The 21,890-nt window shown below is 48.7% G+C and overlaps 1 protein-coding gene across 1 annotated transcript in view; it reads right to left on the reverse strand.

The window, feature by feature from the left end:
* Positions 1 to 1,051: 1,051 nt before the first annotated feature.
* The window catches only part of Aldh1a3 (aldehyde dehydrogenase 1 family member A3), a 35,257-nt gene continuing 14,418 nt past the window's right edge, over positions 1,052 to 21,890 (reverse strand). Inside the window, exons 5-13 of the mRNA XM_075952688.1 lie at positions 21,626 to 21,687; positions 20,769 to 20,897; positions 18,679 to 18,792; positions 17,474 to 17,576; positions 15,588 to 15,772; positions 11,348 to 11,512; positions 9,508 to 9,665; positions 7,841 to 7,915; positions 1,052 to 2,908 (exon numbers count right to left, since the gene is read on the reverse strand). Of these exons, the coding sequence (XP_075808803.1) occupies positions 2,836 to 2,908; positions 7,841 to 7,915; positions 9,508 to 9,665; positions 11,348 to 11,512; positions 15,588 to 15,772; positions 17,474 to 17,576; positions 18,679 to 18,792; positions 20,769 to 20,897; positions 21,626 to 21,687 (1,064 nt within the window). The 3' untranslated portion in view covers positions 1,052 to 2,835. The remainder of the gene's footprint in view (positions 2,909 to 7,840; positions 7,916 to 9,507; positions 9,666 to 11,347; positions 11,513 to 15,587; positions 15,773 to 17,473; positions 17,577 to 18,678; positions 18,793 to 20,768; positions 20,898 to 21,625; positions 21,688 to 21,890) is intronic.

Genomic DNA, 21,890 nt, shown 5'->3' on the forward strand with positions numbered 1-21,890 from the left:
GGTGGTGGCGCACGCCTTTATCCCAGTACTCAGGAGGCAGAGGCAGGAGGATCTCCGTGAGTTCAAGGCCAGCCTGGTCTACAGAGAGAGTTCCAGGACAGCCAGGGCTACACAGAGAAACCCTGTCTCAAAAAACAACAACAAAGCAAGAAAGAAAAAAGAAAGTAGCCACCTACCAAAAGGTGAAGCTAGAGCACCCCAGTGTCTCCTTTTAGAGAACACGCCTAACCCCAGCCATACAACTGCACATATACACACCCCTGCACACCTTTTACACACATACTCAAACACACCCATTCCACCTATTGTCTCTAGAGTGCTTCTCTTCAGGCGGTCATGCCTAAAAATTCGTCAAACAACAGGAAGTGTGATTTTATACCATCTCTTCACCTTCAGCTGAGAGCCAAAACGTCCATAAGTACAGTAACACACACCCTAGTGCATGCTAGCAGAGGTCCCAGAAGACAGTAAGTCCAACCTCTCCTGGGCCATTTTTAAAGGGGCGGGGCTTCTCACACATGTCAGCCACCTGGACTTTGGACAGCTTGATCTTTCCAGACCTACCCAAGTCCAGTGAAGGTTTCTGCTCCAGAATCAATGTCAGGTCACAGCCAGGTGACTGACATTTCTTGGCAATTAGAAGCCTTAAGAACTTCAGCTAAGTTAGGTCCACACCCTTAGATCATCATAGAGAAAAGTCATACACACACACAAAACCCCAAAACTAAACAAACAAACAAACAAAACATGGTCACTATTTGGGGACAAAATGGTTTCCCTAAATGCTCATTTTCTGTACTCAATCTTCATTGGTTTGTGATTAAAAGGGGCTTGGGCAGCATAGAAAGCACCTTACACTTAGCCTGTAAGGCACAGGGCTGTTCAACACCCAAGACTAATAAAAGAAGCCCTGCGTGTCACCGATTGAAGGAGTACAAGTTTATTATTGCCATCCCCATTGCTTATCAAAAGCCACAGTATATAAGTCTCGGAAAGAAGACTCTGCCACACAATTCAAATGAGGTTAGTCCTTCAGTGAAGAAAAAAAAAGTTTCTCAAGTGTCCAATTTTATTTTTGTCATTGCTGAACATGATCTGAAGTTAGCATCAGAATTCCCAGTCCAATCAATTGAAAAACCATACCACAGGGGTCAACCTTAAAGAAGTGAAATCTAACATTATATAGATTTTCATTTCTAAATACAGTATATTACAGAAGGTTAAATATACTACCTCTGTGTACTTACAGCTATAAAAAGATACATTAATGATACCAATTATAAATAATGTAACATTTCATATTAAAGGCGTTATTGTACAATGGAGGACTAGCAACCCTCTAATGTACTACGGTGAAGGGTAGTGCCTAGAGATATTGAGATGCTGAAAGGTCAGTGTATGAGGCCAAATCCCGGTTTAATCAGTTACTGGTAGTATAAGTGCTGAGGGGGAAGGAAGGTAAATGGAATATTGCTCGTCTCTGGCATGGCTGAGAGCCCCAGTTCATGCGTCATTGTCTTGATGCACACACTGGTTCTGGTAGGAGGCTTTGTTTTCGCTGTTGCTCAGTCCAACTTACGTCCTTAAGTGGAAGCATCACAGCCAATTAGAGAGGTGTGAGTTACTGACAGATAAAGTACCCAAACAGCAGCCAACCCAATCGGTTTGGTTCTATTCTTAGAGCATTCTGAGAACGGCTTTAGTTTTCCAAGCTAAACTATGGAATTTGCATATCACATGGATACATCAAAGAGGAAAAAAAATGTCATAATGTGAATGAGATATCCAGGTCACTTGGTTGGTGATCGTGTCCCTTATGGGATTCGGGTGTCATTCGCTAATCATTCAGAAATGGAAACCCAAACGGGACTTTATAGCTACGGAGCTGTTCGGTGGCAGCTGTCTCTCAGTTTACTGATCTAAAACGGTAATGGAGCTGGAGAAAAGAAACAGAGAGCGGGTGCACCCATCACCGAATGTGGTGGAAACGGGTAACTTGCAAAAGTGAATGAAGGCTCTGAGTGTCGAATGTGTGGTTCAACTGCCTGGGTTTGCTCAGCTAGGGTAGCTCTAAAATGGGCCATCAGTGGCAAAGGTGGCACTAAGGATGCTCTCTGCAAGAAAAGGGCCTTCGGGATGGCTGACCATCTCAGGACTACAGGGCAAATTCTTTGGGATGTTGACTTGCTCATTTCAATGTCAGGGTGGTTTTCAAGGAGAATCCCGCCGTCAGTGTTAGTATGCAGCCCTTGGGACCAGCACTCTTACAGATCAAAGCCTTCTGAAGTCTTTCCTTGGCATGTGTTTCCCCTAAGCTGCCCGCACTGGGTCCCTGGGATCCTCCTTTCCTACCAACACCTACCTTCACTTGTAAGTAGTCCCACTTCAACCTCAGGATGAAGAGGGACTTGTTCCCTGCACAGGTGAGGAGCCCGTGAGAGAGCCGCACAGGCAGTAAGCTCTTTCCACATTCCTCCTGGGGTCAGCAAAGCATTTAAAGTAACTGCAGGACACTCCAGAGACCATCCTCATATTAACAGAGCCCTGGAGGTCTTTGCTGTGTCCTGCACTTAGGCTAAAGGCAAAGTCACAGCTGGAGACCAGTTCCTCCCCAGGCAGGCCTGCAGCATCACAGGTAACATCCAGCTACCCACAGTTTGGTCCATAAAGCATGAGTTGTGAGAGGAAAATCAAAACCAGCAAACTCTAGTAGACCGAGTGTCCGGAACAGAAGGCCCTGGGAAGATGAGCGCGGCCGTCCTGCTCTCGGCTCGTGGCAAGTTGGAGTTGCCACAGACAGTTGTCCAGCGTTGGAGGAAGAAACTGGTCTGCTGCTCAGGGGTTCTTGTCATTCAGCTTGATGGTGACCGTTTTCACTTCTGTATACTCAGCCAGAGCGTATTCACCTCTGTGAAGACAGAAAAGGGACAGTTCACAGTGTCAGTTCAGGGATCTGGGAAAACTCTTCTAAGGCCCGAGCTCTCAGGTGCACAGTTTGAGTGCTGGGGTTTGCGGTGCCTGGACGGAGTAGGGGCAGTAGGCACTCTGATGTCCTTAGTAAGTGTTGGGAGCTGAAAGAGTGAGTTTAAATGCTAAGTTCCTATGTTGTACGGTGCTTTTGAAGCCCTTAAAAGAGCTAGGGTTTGCTCCTGGACCAGGAGAGAGGGAAACATCAGAACAAACCAGGGGTCAGTTCTCTGGGTCAGGCAGGTGGCTGCAGAAGAGGGGCCCTTGCAGGTGGATGAGGGGAATCTGGGGTGTGAGAACTGCACAGATTGTGGCAGTTTTAAGCCTTTTTTTTTTTTTGGAACTTGAAGAGAGAGAAATAGCTATGTCTAAGCCTGAGGAGGCAGCCCGGGGCCCACAGGGACATCTGGCTCTGAAGGGCACAGCTGTAAGAGGAGCTGGGTCAGACTGCAGAAGAAAGGGAACAGACACTGGCCTAGGCTAGACACAGGGATGTGATGCCCTCGGGTTAGCATCTTTGGAATAATTCCTTCTCTAATGACTTATAGGGGCCAGGGACCGGAGAGGCCATCTCTGTATTAAAAGATCGCAATCCTGTCTCATCTCTGAGACCTGTAGGTGAGCTGCTCAGTTCAGTGTCATCAACATCACTTCTGAACATGTTGGAAATGCAAACTCTGGGGCCTCGCCCAGCACTACTGTGGCAGGTAAAGCAGAAGGCAAAAGAATAAACGGAGTCCACATCCCGCTCCCCTGTCCTGGAGCACGTAGTAGTTGGCCCAGCAAGGGGGAACCGATGCTGGAGATGAAATTCTTGTGGTTAATCAACTGACTTCGAAACAGACTTTTCTGGGTCATTTGGGTGGCCCAGGGCTTCTTAAGAATTGAAGAAGAGAACTGAGCAAAAAATGAGACAAGACACAGAAAGGTACCACTGGGCTGGTTGGGAAGATGGCTGGGGCCTTGAGCCAAGTATGAGGCTAGGAAATTCAGTCCTCATAGCCTCCGGCCTAGCAGACACCTCCATCTGAGCTCAGAGAGAGCTGCACGTGTCCTGTAGAGCTTGGTGACACATGTTGGAGTCATCAAAGCCAGTATATTGATGGGATCAGAAATTTGCTCAGTGGAGTCAAGGGGTTTGTTTGTGTTTAGTAAGTTCCCTGGGTGGTTCTGATGCCCCCTTGAGTGTAAGAGCCATGGTGGCTCAGGACTGTGGAGTAAAGATGATTGGAGTCCCCAAGACGGATTCAGCTGTGCCGTGGGAATGCCACCACTCAGTTCCAACACCTAGGGAGAATTCACATCGGCCACTCACTCTCTGCTGAGTAAGGAATGTCACCGTTAAGAAGGTGTGCGGTTTTTAATGTACTATATGTACTTACAAAGCAACAGGGAAAACACAAATCACCAAGTGGAAAAATTCGTCAAAGGACATACTCACTTTTGCAGAAAAAGAAATTCAAATTCCAATAAGCGTGAAAGGGACACTGAATGTCTCACACCTGAGGAGATGTAGAATAACACAGAGACACTTTCATGCGGCCGGGCACTGAATTCTAGGAATTCATTCTGAAAACCACCACCCTAAGTGTGTTAACTATATACAAGGAAGCTTATAAACAAGGTTTGTAATAATAATAATAAGGGCCCGTGGAAATAACACCAGTGCCCATTCTGACGTATCCAAAATGCATCTTCACGTGCAAAAAGTAGCTTGCTTCCACAAACAGAGAGAATGAGTGGATTTGTGCATAGCCACAGAAAACACACCATAAACTTTCCAAATGAGCAAATAGTATTGCTTTGCAAAAGTCCTAAGTGCTGGCGGTTTAATCGATCTCGGAAAGGGGGTGAAATCGTCCCGAATTAGCTAGTGTCAGACAGCTCTGAAGGGTCAGCACATTCTCGCAGGAAGCAGGCTGTAGATTCCTCCTTCTTCTTTCTATTTCCTCATCTGTTGTTCTGGTTCAAGATGCTGCTGTCCTCATTCAACCCCTCACCCAGTCTTTTTGACATCAGCCACTAAAGCCAGTTGGGAGCTCAGTCTTCCTCCTAATAACCCCCTTAGGATATAGCTGGGGACAGGGGTTGATAACAGTTCACTGACAAATGCCCAGAATCTAACTCGAAGCTTCGAATATTAAAGATGCTCAACAAATATTTCAAGAGGAAAATTGCCAAGAGCTCAGAGATCATGTAGGACCACACTTACCTCTCGCCTACAGGGTCTGCTGAGGATATGCCCTTGGACCAACTGCGGTCAGCAAGGCCGTCTTTAGAGACTCAGCTGGGAGTTTCAAGGTCAAATTTGAAGAGCAACACAAGACAGGCCAGAACAAAAGCTTTTTCCAGAAGCTTTGGTTTAGGTTTCTATTTGTTTCTGCCATTACATTTTTTAAAAATTTAATTTTAAAATTAATTTTCTTTTAATTTATAAAAACAAAACCAAATGAGACTAAGGGTCAGGGAGGAAGGTCTGGCCTTGCTGCATCTCTGTAGTATGAGTTTTTGTTGGCTCTCTCGGATGCCTTACTTACATGGCAAAGAAAAGAAGCAGAAAGCAATGCACCAAGAGGAACAGATTTTTCAGGCTCCAAGACCAGCCCAGAAACACACCCTGGAGGGGCCGGCAGATGTGCAGCCAGTAGCCAGCCTAGCTCCGGGTGACCAGTTTGGGGAAAACCATGGAATTCACCTTATGGTGCTCCAGCACAGAAAAGGGGAACTTGTTACAACAAGGAGACACTAATTCAAAACAACTGAAAATAGAAATTGTTTTCAAGGCAGTTTCCAGGTTCCTTACAAGTGGATTTTAAATATTTCATCAAAAAAATAAGCTTTGGAAAAATTAAATGCCAAAGATTAAAAAAAAAAAAGACATTCAAGAAAGTCCCTAGCAAAACTGTCAAGATGAAACATGGCCAAGGTCTGTGAGCTTAGCAAGCGAGTCCGTGGCAGGCACAGGGACCATGGACCCCAGGATATGAGTGCCCAGGTGATTAAGCTCTGCCGGACACCTGTAGAGGTTCTAGGGTAGCAGCGGCCAGGCAGGTGTCCTCCATGTGCCCTGCATCACTCTGTGTCCTTCCAGTGACTTTCACTTAAGGAACTGGCGTGCTTGCTGCCTCCCCGCCTCTAGAAGGAAGGCTGAAGATTGCTGGATTCCCTGGTCCTCACAACCCGCCTGGCTGAAGACAAAGGACCAGAGGAGACAAGTGACCACTTGCGCTCTGGTGGCTTCATCTGAAGGGACTGACAGAGATGACTCCTAGGGCCAGGGTCGGCTCAGTGGTAACGAACTTGCCTCACATGCGGGATGACCTAAGTACCTTTCCCAGTACTGCAAAAAAACAGAACAAAATCTCCCCAAACAAAATTTAAAAACACCAGTAAGACACAGGTGGGCTCTGCTTAGCAAGTTCTGAACTATGGAAAGCCCAAGGCCAGGGTGACAGTTGGTGTTTTTCTTAACTCTTGTCCTTTTGATTGTGAGCCTAACCTGTAATGGCTGAGCCCTTTCTCCAACCCTACTTTTAACACTTATGATCCACTAGCCTCCTGGGTCGGTTTTGTCCCCTGAAAGCTGTTATCCCCTCTTGTGGATTGTCTCCACAAGAACATGAATGACTTCTCGGGGGCTCTCGCAAAACCTTCTGGAGTCTGTGCTCAGCAAATGTCAGCTGTCACCAGTGTTACTATTGGAGGAGCCTGGAAGGAACTCGGGTGGTCCTAGCCCTGGCCTCCCATGCTCGGCTGGAAGACTCCTCTGAGAGGCCATGAAGTAGAGACTCCAAAATGGCAGACACGACAGGCTGCCAATGGGGCACTGAGCTCCTGCCACGGGTCTTTGTGGCAAAGAATCAATAAGTTACTGCAGGAGAACCAGTCACAGGACCAAGGAACGAAGAAGATGGTGTGGGTTTTGTTCTTGTGTGCAGACGATTCTTGTCTTTTATGAGTCAAGGACAGTCTGAGCAGAGCGGAGGTGGAGTAAGGGGCCCTAATTCCATGCAGACCAGTCAAGAGCTGGTGGAAGCCAGTCTCTACCCATTGGAACAGCCTCAAGACTCTACAAGCAGAGCTGCTCGGTGAGGCCCAGGCTGGTCTGTTCTGACTACAACGGCAGACATGTAGAAGGTAAAGCATTTGTATATAAATGACACAAACTGTTTAAACAAAAGGGAGAACATGAGCTCTCAGAAAGGTCCAAGAACAGCCTTGGGGTGTTATCACAGATGGCTCCCTGGGATCATTGAGCCTACCAAGATGTTTGTCCACACTGGCTAATAAAACCCAGGACAGCAATAAGAGGGAATGGAGAGAAATGCCAGCATGTAGCGACTCCACCCAGGGACACTCTACCCAGCTTTGGGTCTGGGCCAGAGGCAAGGCGGCCCATCCATTAATCTTAGGAGGTCAGGCAGGAAAGAGACACAGAAGAACTTGTTCAGGCCCAGAATGTTCTGCTGGGGCCATGGAGATACAGCACGGCCCCTCAAAAAAAAAGTATCTAGAAGGAATTAAAGTCACCCACAGTATGACCTCAAAACTTGTGCCAAGCTCTGAAAGCAAAAGCAGGTGGATTCGGAGCCTGACCGAGCCAGTCTGTTTTCTCTGATCAAAATGGAGATGTGTATGCTAAGGCTTACAATCACCACCCCCTCACACCCACCCTGCTATCCTAGGCCAAAGAACTGTAGGGTGTCCCTAGGGTGATGGTACTGCGCAGAGCATGAAGCTGAGGCTGCAGGTTGGTTCTGGGGATCAGGGCAGGGACAAGGGTGGGAGGAGAAGGGATAGATTCTGAGCAGCCTCCATCGAGGACCACTAGCCTTCATGGAAGAGTGGAGGGTGAGGAGTCAGAAACACTTACAGTTCTCTGCCATTTCCAGACATTTTGAAGCCACCAAATGGAGCCTGTGTGTAGAACGCGTTGTAGCAGTTGATCCTAGAGAAAGGGAGAAAGGGGCTCTGGTTACCTGGAGCGAGAGATACTCGCCTGCATCTTGAGACACTGGAGGCATAGCGATGCCCACCCAATGCATGGCCTTTGGGCAAAATTTCTATAACTTGATCACAGCACACCCCTTACGCTCTTTACTCCTGCTTCCTTTCTTCCCGCCAAAAACTACAGCTGGAATGTATGGAGGAAGAGAGCTAGGGGAGGAGTTAATGTGAAATGAGCAGGCCTGACCTCAGAGCTCTGCTTCCTACACTACGTATGTGACTCTAAGCTTATTCAGCCCCTTTGAGTCTCGCTCCATTCATCGAGAAATGGGCGTGAGTACTGAATCTTCAGAATTATCAGGGAACAGAGATAAGCATCCATACTTAGCAGGCTAGCTATGCTCTGCCTTTAGAATCCTCCAGAGACAAAATCAGAGAGGTCTGGTGACACAGTTCAAAGGTCCAGGCTTTGGAGCCTCCTCAGCTATGTCCCGTGACCCTTGATCACCATGGGTTCTGCACCCTCAGAACAACCAATTCAGATCCAACCAACTTCACACACCCAAAGTTCTCGTGCAGAAATATTTTTCTCTTTGGCAGTATTCTCTAAGCAATAGTGTGCAATAAATATCAACACAGTATTGTATTAGGTATCACAAAGCATGTAGATGATTTTGAAGTAGGCAGGAGGGGGTGAGGTATATCTTAGTAGTAAAATGCCTTTCTAGTATGTTCCAGCTCCTTGGTCAGTATGGTATAGATGGAGCGATAGATAGATAGATAGATAGATAGATAGATAGATAGATAGATAGATAAGATAGATAGATAGAAGATAGATAAATAGACAGACAGACAGAGAGATAGACAGACAGACAGATAGACAAACAGACAGATAGATAATAGATAGACAGACAGATAATAGCAAATAAGCAATCAAGCTGGAGGATGTTCCTAAGCTGTCTGCATACATGAGAGACTTGAGTGTGGTGTAGGAGAGACTTTGTGTTGCTTTCATTGGTTAATAAAGAAACTGCTTTGGGCCTATTGGGTGCCAAATGAAGGACACTAAAAAAAAAAAATCCCACACTAGCTCAGAATTGAAAAATTGATGGTTATTTATTTAGGGGTGGACTCACAAATCAGAGTCCTCTGCTTAAATGGAGATCAAAACCGAAATCCGCAACCGAAACAGAGAGGCCAAAACAGAGGCTAAAGGCATGCTCGACATCAGCATCTATAGTATAAGAGGCCACGCCCCAGTGGGAGGGTAACCACCGGCTATAAGAATTCCTACAGCATGAGTGGCCATAGACTTTGGTCTCTCAGCAAGGAATGAGTGTTCTACGGTCAAACCCTGAGGGCCAACTGTACTAGTTGCATGATGCTGGAGAAATTATTCTGTCTCTTTCTATGCCTTGACTTCTCCAGGTGAAAAATGAAGGACTTAAGGCCATCGGGTGCCCATTTCACAGGACAGTCACCAAGTCACTCAATGAGAGCACATCATGCAATCTCCGCCAATGGGAAGAAGATGAAGCTAGCAAGCCTGCAGCTCAGATGGTGCAAATGCTCCAGCATGCATGCTTGGCTCACCAGACTGTGCCCGACTCCAGCGCAGAAGCCAGCTTCAGGGCTTTGTCGAGGTTTTTGGTGAACACTGCCGCCGTGAGTCCGTAGTCAGTGCTGTTTGCTCTTTTGATCACTTCTTCAAGATTTTTGAACTTCAGTATTGGCTGCACTGGTCCGAAAATCTGTAATCAATCACAAGGAGAGTAATAGCAGACCTGCGTGGAGGGGATTGTGTGCCCTGATCAGGCACCCAGTTTGTATGCCTTTCCATAGTTCCAGGGTGCCTCCCTCAGGACAAAGAACCCCCAAGACCTCTGTAATTGTGTGATGGCTAAAATTTGAATGAGAGGGCTTAAGATAGAACAGAAATGGGAGACCCAAAAGCATATGCATTGCATCTATGGTCCCTCCATGCCAGCACCGTTTTTGAGAACTGTGTCAGAGCCTGCACAGCAGGGTGTACAGAAGGAGAACCATTGGCTGGCACTCTGCGAAGTCCTCTAGGAGGGTGTCCGCACGTGGGTGAGCGCTGCTCTCCTGGTGGCTTTGTACCTTAATAAAGATACTTTATTATATAACTGTTTCTGTAGTGAGTCCCAGGGGAAGGATGGGGCCAATGGTCACAGGGCAAAGGAGAGAGGGAGAGGGGCAGTACAGGGTTGCCCACTTAGAGGGATTCTGAAGGAAGCTTGGGATTGATTCAATGCTGGGCGGGATTACACTCCAGGACAGTGTGCGGACTCTGGAAATGCCTTCTCGGCTTTCTCGGGACATCTTACCAAGAAGTGTGCAAAACAGCAACAGCAGCGAAAGAACAATTTTAAAAAGAGATGCATATAAAGATCTGAACTCTGGCGCTGGGCCGTGGTGGCGCACGCCTTTAATCCCAGCACTTGGGAGGCAGAGACAGGCGGATCTCTGTGAGTTTGAGACCAGCCTGGTCTACAAGAGCTAGCTCCAGGACAGGCTCCAAAGATACACAGAGAAACCCTGTCTCGAAAAACAAGGGGAAAAAAAAAGATCTAAGCTCTGTACCACCACAGAACTGTGAGAAACCTTTCAACACATCTAGGAGAAAGTACCGGGCCAGGCGATGGTGGCACACACCTTTAATCCCAGTACTTGGGAGGTAGAGGCAGGCATATCTCTGTGAATTTGAGACCAACCTGGTCTCCAGAGTGAGTTCCAGGACTGGCTCCATAGCTACTGAGAAACCCTGTCTTGAAAAACCAAAAACCAAAACAAAACAGAAAAGGACACTCTCCTTACAGGGAAGCCCATGCCCACCCCTCACATGGCCATTTTTCTGTTCTTGAAAATCTAGTCACTTGACCTCAAACTCGCTTCTTTTGAGCCTGTGCAGAAACAGCCACCATGTGCCTAATGTTGGGATTGAGAGGCAAAGGGGAGATTTCTGCTTTTACGGGGATCTGCTTAATCTCCATTCTCCCCAACTGTGGCAGAAAGGTCAACGAGAAGAATTACAGCTGGGGCACATTCCTTGAGGGACTCTTGGTGTTTAAGAACAGTCTGAGGAGTGTGAAGTACCACAGGTCCTGAGTCCATAGTTTGGCTCCTGGTAACAGTCACAAGGCTGAGAGATGTTGGCCCCAGGGCTGTGCATGAGTTGGAAAGAGATGAACTGCTGTTGCTTGGAGACCGTGAGCAAGGATGGAAATGGGGCTGGAGCAACTACAGCTGCTGTAGGTCTCGGGGCTCACCAGAAACTCCAGATCCCCAAAAGACAGCAGGGCCACCCAGAATGGAATTGTCCACCCTATAAAGACTTCCGGGACTCCTGGGGCTTCAGAAGAATTCTTTGAAGGAACCCTGGGGCCCCAGTTTTGGCTGTAGCCACACCTACCTCCTCTTTGGCAATCCTCATGTTGTCTGTAACATCTGAGAAGACAGTAGGCTTGATGAACAGCCCTCTGTCCTCCATGGCTGACCCCCCGCATTCTAGCTTGGCTCCTTCTTTCTTCCCGCTCTCAATCAGTTCGAGGATTTTGTCAAACTGCTTCTGATCAATCTGCAAAACACAGAAGGGAATCAGAGGCACTTCCTCCCAGAAGGGGACTGTTGTCTTATTTTCAAGGGCCCTCAGCACCATCCGGGGTCCTCTGCTCTGTGTCCTCGTCAAGTCCTAGATCAGAGAACAGACAGCCTTGTGGGAAGATAGTCCTCCCGGGGCTCTTTGGAACAGGGGGCCACGAAGAGGTTGGCCGTTCTCACCTTCAGCTTGAGGCCTCTCTCACATGTCTAGTTCCCCTCCTCGAGCTGAGAGGTCAAGTGTAAGGGTTCAATGGGTTCTGAAATGGTTGCATTCCCTCAGGTCTTGGCATTCTGCTAGGATTACTGGATTTAACAAGTAAAAACACAAGATGCCCAGCTAAATGCGACTATCAGAACCACAATGCGTGATCACTTGTAGTATAAGTATACACCAAACAGTGTTTGGGATATATTTAGGCTAAGACACCTTCAGTTTGTCTAAATTCAAGTCTGGTGGTGTCAATATTTACCTGTGCACCATAGCTTGGGGGATGGGTACTACTGGAATTATTCCATCATAGTGCAGAGGAGGGGGCAAGAGCTGAGTACTTGATTCAGCATCCCTGGGAACAGGGGCCTGAGCCTCGCAGTAGGGGATGGGGGCTGCTTCTTGGCTGGAGGAAAACAAACTCAGAAAGGTCCTTTCTACCTTTCACTACCTCCTCATTGACTCCAAGGTGCCCTGTACGACAAGCCGCAGATTGACACCCAGCTGCAGGACACCGTACTCAACCATCTGTCAAAAGGCTACCCCCCTCTTGGGGATGGCTTGGCATAGAAGATGCTCATTCTGTCCTCATCCATAGCTTTCTTCCTCAAATCCAAATGTTCTATCATGACCCAGTTGACCCAGTTTCTTCCCTCCCAGGCTGAGAGAGATAGAATTTAAGCAGATACACTATTCCTGAGGCTTTTAGATAGCAGACTTGGTTACATTCCAGTAACACTAAGTAGGAAAGAAAAATTCAGGGCCAAGAAGACAGCTCCGTTGGCAAAACTTAAGGACCTAAGTTCAAATCTCTGGAATCCATGGGAAAATCGGGGCATGGTGACCCATACCTATAATCCTCTCAAAAAATAAATGGTGGCCAGCGATAGAGGAAGAACCTGACCTCGACATCTGACCTCCACACAAACATATAGTACATGCACACACAATGTAAACATGGCTGCACACACATATGAACACACACAGGCATACCATAAATATATAATATAGAAAAAGGATGAAAAGTAAACAAGCACATTTCAAGCATAGAAAGTTCTTTGAGTTTCTGTGTAAGGGACAATAAAAGAAGAACCAGATATCAAATGGTGGTACCAGCATGACCTCTTTCGCGGCGAGATGGGGGAAGAAATCCAAGTGCATAATCATGCTTGCTTGCCTACCTGTAAGGAAATCCTGGAGGAAGATTCTAGGAATAAAGAACCATGGGACTCCCCACAGTGGGGAGAGGTAAGAACGGGTGTTGGTGGGGTGGTGCAGGCGGGGGGAACCCCTACACTGTAATCCTTTGTACACAGTTCGGGTTTAGAGCCACGGGCTGACACACCCAGAAAAAGTAAGGAAAGAAACAGAAAACCTGAGTTTCAAGCCCCGTCAGCTTCTCTGGGTGAACCGCATTTTGGCTTAAGAGTTCCAGATGGGGCTGTTGAGATGCTCAGCAAATACTGGGGCTGGCCATCAAGCCTGACAACTTGAGGACGATGCTGGACTCGGCAAGGGGTCCACACAGTAGAAAAAGATAGCTGTCCCTGTCAAGCTGTCCTCTGGTCCCCACATGTATACACATAAAAATTAAATAAATAATGCCACTTAAAACATCATTTTAAATGTGAAAAAAAAACCTCTCTCCTCCTAGGGGGCCAACTTAGCTCACCGGAGCAACTAGGTCAGGCCTCAAGTCTTTGCTGGCTGGAACTTTGTTGTACTGATAGATCCCATCTTCTCTGTAGGCAACATGGGTCCCCGTCAGAACCCCTACACTCCCAAACTTCACTCCCCCCCCCCCCAATGAGTCCTCATAAACACGCTGTTTAAATCTAATAGCCATCCATGAACTGTCAGCTGGTGCCTACAGGACAGGAAGAAAGATCTGTCAGGAAGCGAAATGACAGGCCAGGGCACAGCACCAGAAGTGGGAAAAGATAGCTCCCTTGGGATCATCCACGGCTGTGCTGGCTGTGCTGGCTCTGCAGAGGACGCCTCCGGATCCCGAGCAGGCCAGGTGGCCTCCTTGCTCGTCTGCCAAGCTAACCCGAGAGATGATGGGGGGCGGTCCAACAAGCGGTCTCTAGTCCTGGCCCCCGATCTAGGTCAGCTAGCTCTTCCACAGGCCTGAGACAGACAGGAGTGTTTAGGCAGCTGGACATCCTTGCAGAAGAAAACCTTAAAGGTCTTGGCAGGAGGGAGATCACAGGATCCTAATATAATGTACAGGTTAGATAGGCTAAGTGAGTTCCAAAGGGAGTCTGCGCGGCAGAGCGCAGGTGGGATGGACACCCACTCCCGGGAAGAACCTGTGTATCTGGCTCCAAACGCCACACTGCAGACTTGGGTAGAAAAGGAAGGAAATGAGAGGAGAAAAGGCTCCTCCTATTCTGTTCCAGATTAACTCGAAAACTTGTGAGTTTGTTACTAATTTGTGGCCGTGTTTGCATGGAGCCCACAGACTTCCTTGCATCAAGTCTTCAGAATTTGTGATTGAGGTTGGGAATGAGGTATGTACACCACTTCCCTGCCAGAAACACAGGACACCAGAGCCACAGAGCACAGAGCACTGGGGTCACGGTTGGCATCACCTTGGCTGGAAAATCTCCCTCCACTTCTTCCCAGTATCCGCTCAGGATGGCTAGGCAAAACTGACGGAGATGTCCTGAAATCACACAGGGATGTGTGTGCCTCCTAGGTTAGAGCGCTGCCAGTCAGTGCTTCTCCCTAAGAACAAATCTGTTCCCACCATTGAGTACTTTACGGTGATGAGACACCCTCTGAAACTGAAATAAAATTTATGCCCTGGCAATGCTGAAACTTGTGTGGGCAGTCCATATAGGGCAGTTCTGTTGAACTTGTCCATATAGGGTTTCATGGTCTAAGTTTATGAAGTCTCTTCTTCAAGAGGGCACCAGATCTCATTTTAGATGGTTGTGAGCCAGCATGTGGTTGTTGGGAATTGAACTCAGGAGCTTTGGAAGGGCAGGAAATGCTCTTAACCACTGAGCCATCTCTCTGACAGCCTCTACTACTCTTATTTCCGAGATGAGGAGATTAAGGGCTGGGAGGAGCAAAGCCACGGAGCTTAGTTTGAGCTCAGTAGCTTCCTGTGTAAACATTTGGGTGCCGACTCAGTGGTAAACTATGAGCTTCTGGGATAGACAATGGTGGGTAAGAAACTCAGGGTTAAGCAGGGGCCTGGCAAAAACACAAAGACCAGCCACCATGTTCTGTTGCGACACTGCAGGGATGGTCAGGTGGCCTTCTTGAATATCCTTCCCTTGGCTTCACTGACCATTAGCAAGAAAGCCACACAGAATGTGCCCTTTACTGACGTTATTAAACTCAATGGTTCCATCCATTTGCATCCTGTTCAGGCTTCCCAAACCAGCCCGGCAGAAACCCGTTCCCATTGCCCAGTATATAGTCCAATCCCTAGACTTTCTCTGCCCTCTGGCTCCTGGGGGTTATCTCATGATGTAAGGCACATGGCCTTGAAGGCCCCTGAGTCAAGACTTGTCAATCATTGTCCTGGCTGTGCCTCTCTTCTTCAGGGTTCAGGAAACTCTCTCTGTGACTTATCCCTAGGGTTTTCAGGTCACCATACCAAGAAGGTTACAGGGTATGGACGGATAGCCTTGTGGCCCCAGATCCATTGGCCTTTCCCTCTTTCCCATGACTGTAGCTCCATTTTCTGACAAAACCAGGTTCTTCAGCTTCCACGTGACAGCGCAATCTGGTTCTTCTCCTTGCAGGGAACCCTGTCTGTGGCCATACTTCTGCCTAGCTTGGCCCCCAGAGGAGCATTACACGTGGAGATGTGTTTTTTGTTGGTTACCTGGGGCCCCTGCTCCGTTTTGGCATCAAAGGGGTCTCCAACGGGCCTCTTCTTGGCATACTCCACACTCCTCCTCACGAACTCCCCGTAGACCTGCTCTTCCACAAACACCCTGGAGGCCGCGGTGCAGCACTGGCCTTGGTTGAAGAACACTCCCTGGTGAGCACACTCCACCGCCAAGTCCACTGGGGGTCAGGGGAGGCGAGAGGAAACGATTAAGTTGTTACTGCAGGCCGGGCGACAGCTGGAACGCTAATTGCCCCCACAAGAAAACAGGCCCCAGATGACTGCATTTCAGAAACTAATTTTTCTTTCTCAGTGCTTCCCAAAGGAGAGGATGGGGGGAAAGGATTTTAGATCCATCAAGTCTGAGTTTACTAAGTCCAAGAAGCAAGATTTCTCAGCACCATTAATATGCTAATGAGCGCCAAACCAGAACACTTCCAGCTCATCTGTCCATGGGACCCCCACCCCAGCTTTCCTGTCCCTACCCCAGCAGGGCTGTAATAGGACAGTCTCTCAAGGCTCCCTGTCCTTGCTGTACCCCTGCAGCTGAGCCAGGAGCTAGGCTCAAATGCCTCTCCTCAAGACACCAGTTCATTTCCTGTCCCTCATGACAGCCAGGAAGGATGACCGAAGTGGCAGAATGGCGTGTGACACCCTGGACATTATGTCAGGATTTAATTTTGTGGGGTGGTGGTGCCTGGAGGAGCAGGCAGGAGGAAAAGGGGGGCAGGCTCTGTTTTCATGACCCTGGAAAACCAGCCAGTCCATAGGCTGCTTCTAGGGCTTTGTTGTGGGGTTCTCTTCAGCTTCACCCAGTGGACAGAAGGTAGGACCAAGAAAAGTCTTGGCTCTTTGGGATGGGAGTTTGGAACCCCATGTATGCGCCACAGTAGGAAACATATAGAACCTCTCTAAGTGACTCCAGCAGTGACGTTTCTCGGGCAAGAGCTGGGCAATCCCTCTCCACCGTCTCCCTGGCTTCCTTCCTCACTCTTCTCTCCCACTGAAAACCAGCTTCAGGGGAAGGAACAGCTACCACTCCTTCACATCTTCGTGAGAAATAGTGTCATTATTTCTCAGGGCTATTTTCGATTCCAGTCTTATCTGAGTGTGGAGTGGAAGGCTTTGTTCTCTGCGTAGGGTTTGGCACCAGCAGACAGCGGAGGAGGCTGTTCTTTAAAGTTTAGGTGTTCTAAGGCCTTTGAGGGCTAATACCTTCTGAAAGGTGACCTAAGATCAGGTGACCCAGTGAGCAGGTGAATGGATGCCCAGTGCGTTTCTCTCTGCCTTCTTCTGGACACAGCAGCCAACAGTAACATACATTTTAATATTGTGTCGCAGGGCTCTGGCAAGACACTAGTTGGTCCCAGCCGCCGTGTAGGTGACTTTCCCAGGGAAGAAGGGACACAGGAATGACCCCCAGAGCTTGTCTCTGTTTTGTGTTCTGAAGGGTCAGCAAGGCTGTTCTCTGCTGTGCCAGGCCCAAAACATAAGAAGAAAGACTTCAACTCGTTCAAGAACCAAAGTGCAGGGATACTGGCTTGAAGGACAGAAAAATAGCGGACTGAGTAGGGAGCTCGACTTCTCCTTCCCTAACCCAGAAGGGCCCCTGCAGGAGAAACTGGACCTGGTCTTTGGGCTCCTTGCATCTCCCTCTATTTTCTTAGGTGCAGGAAGGTGATCTTAGCCTTCAAAAGGCATAGCCTGCAGTACCTGTAAGCCACCCACAGGCTTGCCCTCCATAGGCCTGGCTCTGAGAAGGACAGCAGGTGGCCCGTCTCATGAGGGAAGCATCCCCTTACGTGTGCTTGCTCCTCTTTTCATGGGTTCTGAACAGACACCAGGAAGTGAGGAAAAGAGCTACAGCCCCCGTGACTCACAGTCCGCGTCGGCACACACGATGCACGGGTTCTTGCCCCCCAGCTCCAGCGTGACCCGCTTCAGGTTGCTCCGGGAGGCAGCCTCTTTAACCAGCTTGCCAACCTTCAGGGTGAGAACAGGTTTCGTGAACTCTTAGACACGGTGAACTTGGCCCCAGCAGAGGCAGGCAGGCCTGGTGGTACCGTGGTCATCTGACTCAGTGAAGCACCTCAGTATCACATTGTCACACAGTCTCGGTTCCCCAGGATGGCCACTGTTGCTAGCCACCCTGCTAAGAGCGACAGCTAAGACTCTGCCAGCTTGCTATGGAGGTCATGCTGAGATGAGGGGACTGTCAAGTTAGGGAAACGGTAAAGATGGCTTATCTTATCTTATGCCATGTGGCCAATCTAGAACCCTTAGAGACTGAGCCCACCTCGGGAGGAGGAGTGAGAACTGGTAACTGATATAGTGCCACAGGATAACACCCCCACCGTGACAGGGTCTCTCTGTACCCTGGGTACGCAGATAGAGGTGCACTGGCCTAAAATGCCCCTCCTGACACATCCTGGCAACAAGTATAACTAGACCCCCAGACCCTCTGAGCTGGGAAAGACCCAGGAGTCCAGCACAGAGCCCACAACTTGGAGCTGAATTTCTCAGTGTGCACAGTGCCAGGACTGTTTAATGCCATGCAGATGAATGGTGGATAGAGGCTATGGTCTAATTCTGACTAGAGTCTCTAAGGATGCTCACCCCGGCTGCTACAGGGGGGAGACAGGAGCCGGGGAGGAACTTCTAGCCAGACTAGATAGTTCAGAGACATCTATTTTCCCCATCATCCTGCTTGTCTTCTTCTTTTTCATTGATTTTTAGGTGCTCTTCACATATGAAGGACATATAAACATTTGGAAAGCTCCAGGCAATACAACTGGTTTTCTACCAGCTTGTTTATCATCTCTTGGCTGTAATTGATATGCTATTGTTTACTATACAGATGTTTTACATTTTTATTTTATCTTATCTCTCATTTATTTTTTTTTAAAGTCTTCCAAGTTCTAACAACTATTTATTTAGCTTGGAGACTGGAACAGTGACATTTTACTAATAGTTAGGTTTAGAATAGAAGAAGCGAATTGCATTTGAGCGTCTCAAGAAAATGTCTGTGGGTCTCAGAGGACAGAGTGGTTGTTGTGGCTGCCAGAAGCTCACAGAGGAAGCTCACCTCTGTGGACCCCGTGAAGGCTATCTTGTTGATCTGTGGGTGAGAGGAGATTGCTGCTCCCACGGTGGGCCCAAAGCCTGGCACAATGTTCACCACACCGGGAGGGAACCCGACCTGGGAAGAATAGAAACGGCATCAAAGGATCAGATGGCCAGCGTCAGCTGCAGCTGCAGATCCATCTGCAGGGGTGGCGAAAGTTGTAGCCCTGTGATGTTCCCAAGCAGAGCAGCATCCTCAAGGGAAGCTGGGTCATGCACTGGCCAGGACACACCTACATCGACAGCGTGCCCCCCTTCCCACCCCTCATTCTAACCCTCTGCTGCAAGCTGGGAATGAAAACCTGAAAGTACTTAGGTGAATTGGTCACCTTCTCCCTGTAAGAGCCTCTCACCCTACAGGACTCAGGGGGACAAAGGTTCAGGAATGCCACTAGGTGGCAGTGGTCCTCTTGTATAAGATTGTCTGTGTGTGTGTGTGTGTGTGTGTGTGTGTGTGTGTGTGTGTGTTGGGAAGAATGTGTGTGCACATATGTGTGTGTGCTTGTATGTCTGCAGGTGTATATATGTGAACATGAACATTTATATGTGAGAATTATGTGTATATGTGTGGGAATGTGAAAACGTGTGTATTTGTGAGAGTGTGTATGAATGTATGAGTATGAGTGTGTGAATGGGTGCACCTGTATGTGTGTAAGAGATCATATGTGAGTCTGTGTGTGCATGTTTGTGTAAATATTTGAATATGAGAGCACATGACTTGTGTGTGACTGTGTGTTTATATGACTGTGTGTGTGACTGTGTGTGTGACTGTGTGTGTGTGACTGTGTGTGTGTGACTGTGTGTGTGTGTGACTGTGTGTGTGTGACTGTGTGTGTATGTGACTGTGTGTGTATGTGACTGTGTGTGTGACTGTGTGTGTGACTGTGTGTGTATGTGACTGTGTGTGTATGTGACTGTGTGTGACTGTGTGTATGTGACTGTGTGTGTATGTGACTGTGTGAATGTGACTGTATGTATGTGACTGTGTGTGATTGTGTGTGTGACTGTGTGTGTATGTGTGTGGAGCAAGGCATCCATGCTCTGGCCAAGCCAGTGTCGGGTCTTCCTCTGCCCCACCCCCATCCAGGTAAAATGAGAACTTCTTCCCCTTGCTGGCCTCACTGGGCTCATCCAGGATTGGCACTTGCTGAGGCAGGGGGCTGTTGATTCTTTCATACTCACACCCATGCAAGATGCATATGGACAAACTCTCCATTAACAAGACTCTCACCAAACTAACCAGGAAGAAGGTGCCATCCCCAACACAGCTGGTCTTGGCTATCACTTTCTTTGCAAAATACCATTTTTTAGGGCACAATGTTTGCATCTTTACTTTCCTAGACATTATTCTGTAACACTTGTGAATGTTGGGATCCTAGAGCCTCTTTTCCATGATAAGCGTGCCTTATGCGGCCCCGCAAGAAAGGTGAGACCTGGCTGATTCCAGAGGTCCCAGCCTCCCTCAGCAGTCCAGCAGGTACTTTCCAGCTGCAATAGTCTGCGTCTTTCAGCTCATCTTTCTTCCTGTCCTTTCGGTCTTTGCTATGTGCACGCCGATGATGGAATAACTGAAATATGTTGCCAGGTGTGTCTGGTAGGTGTCCCTCTAGGTCACTGCTTGCCTGAGTTGTGGCTCCCCTGGGGTGGGAAGGACACTGTGGAGGCTCTTGGGGACCTATGCACAGCTGTAGCTATCTAGCTAGCTGGCAAGGCCACCCTTCCCAGAGGAGGAAGAACCTTTTCACATCCCGTGGCCACTGAGCCCAGGACCTGCGGAGTTTGGGGCTCCCTCTTTTTTTTTTGACCCTCCTGCAAATGCTCTAGATAAAACAGAGTGCTCACAACCGGTTTGTGACTTAGTGAGAGGAATCAGATCTTATTAGGAGTATGATGCGCAACCGCGGCTTCCAGATCAGCTACCCACAAGCAAAATACAGTCATGCCCTTCCTTCTGCTCTGTGCATTGGTGGCTGCTGTCACGAATTTTCATGGTGCTTAGCTCCATGATGATTCTATCTAGAATATCTAACATCTTCTTTCCAGACTTCTTACCTCTTTGATGAGAGAGCCAAGGTACAGGGCGGTGAGGGGTGTCTGCTCAGCTGGCTTCAGGACCACGGTGTTCCCACAGCACAGGGCAGGAGCTAGCTTCCAGGCCAGCATCAGCAGGGGGAAGTTCCACTGCGCCAGAGCACCAGAAGAGGACCCTGAGGCTCAGGTCCACTGTGTCCCCAACCCAGGGCCCATTCCCCTCTGTGGAGGAGGAAACCTCCTTTGCATGGTCAGAATGGGGCTTTGAAGGACAGCATTGGCTCGTGCAAGACTGCAGGAGCCCAGGGCTTGCTCAGCTGCACCCTGAAAATGCTAACACAGAGACACGTCTATCCCACGTGTCTTCCCCTTCCCTCCAAAATGCTTGCCAAAGGGTGACACTTTCCTTGTCTCTTCTGTCCTCATTTACTCAGTTACTACGGAAGTGGCCCAAACAGGCAGCATTGAGTTCCCCATCATGCTCAGGTCTCAGCGGCCTGGCATCCTAGGCTGCCGGAATGGACCCTGCTATCTGATAGGTGTGCTCATCTTAGCCTAAGCGCCCACTCGCCAGCCTCCCTCTGCTTCCTTCCCAGGAGGCTGCCAATCCATGCCTTTGCCCAGGCAGGTCCCACTGATTGCAAAGCACTTTTCCCTGTTGACCAAACCTCCCTTCTGCAGCTCCAGTTAAGAGATTCTCCATCCCAGAGGAGCAGGCCACTTCTGGCTACTCTGGTGGAATCTACCGTGTCTCCTGCCAAACACCCTGAAGCACCCCAGGCACCCTCAGGCACAGAGGCCTGTGCCTCTAGGCTGCACTCAGCCAATGGTCGTTGCAGCGGTAGGAACAGTCTGTGGCGGCAAGCGTCCATACTCACTGGGGTGATGGCCCCACACACTCCGATGGGCTCGTGCCTGGTGAAGCACACAACGTTGTTATCTGGAAGGGAGGTGACACAGGGAAAGAACACAGTCATGGTCAAGAATTCCACATAGACCCAGTGCTTGGCAGCACACACCTTTAGTCCCAGAACTTGGGAGGTAGAAGCAAGTGAATCTCTGGGAGTTCAAGGTCAGCCTGGTCTACATAGCAAGTTCTAGGACAGCCAGAGCTATACAACAGATAGACCCGGTCTCAGAAAA

Source organism: Microtus pennsylvanicus, chromosome 18 (genome assembly GCF_037038515.1).
Source record: "Microtus pennsylvanicus isolate mMicPen1 chromosome 18, mMicPen1.hap1, whole genome shotgun sequence".
Classification (NCBI taxonomy): Eukaryota; Metazoa; Chordata; class Mammalia; order Rodentia; family Cricetidae; genus Microtus; species Microtus pennsylvanicus.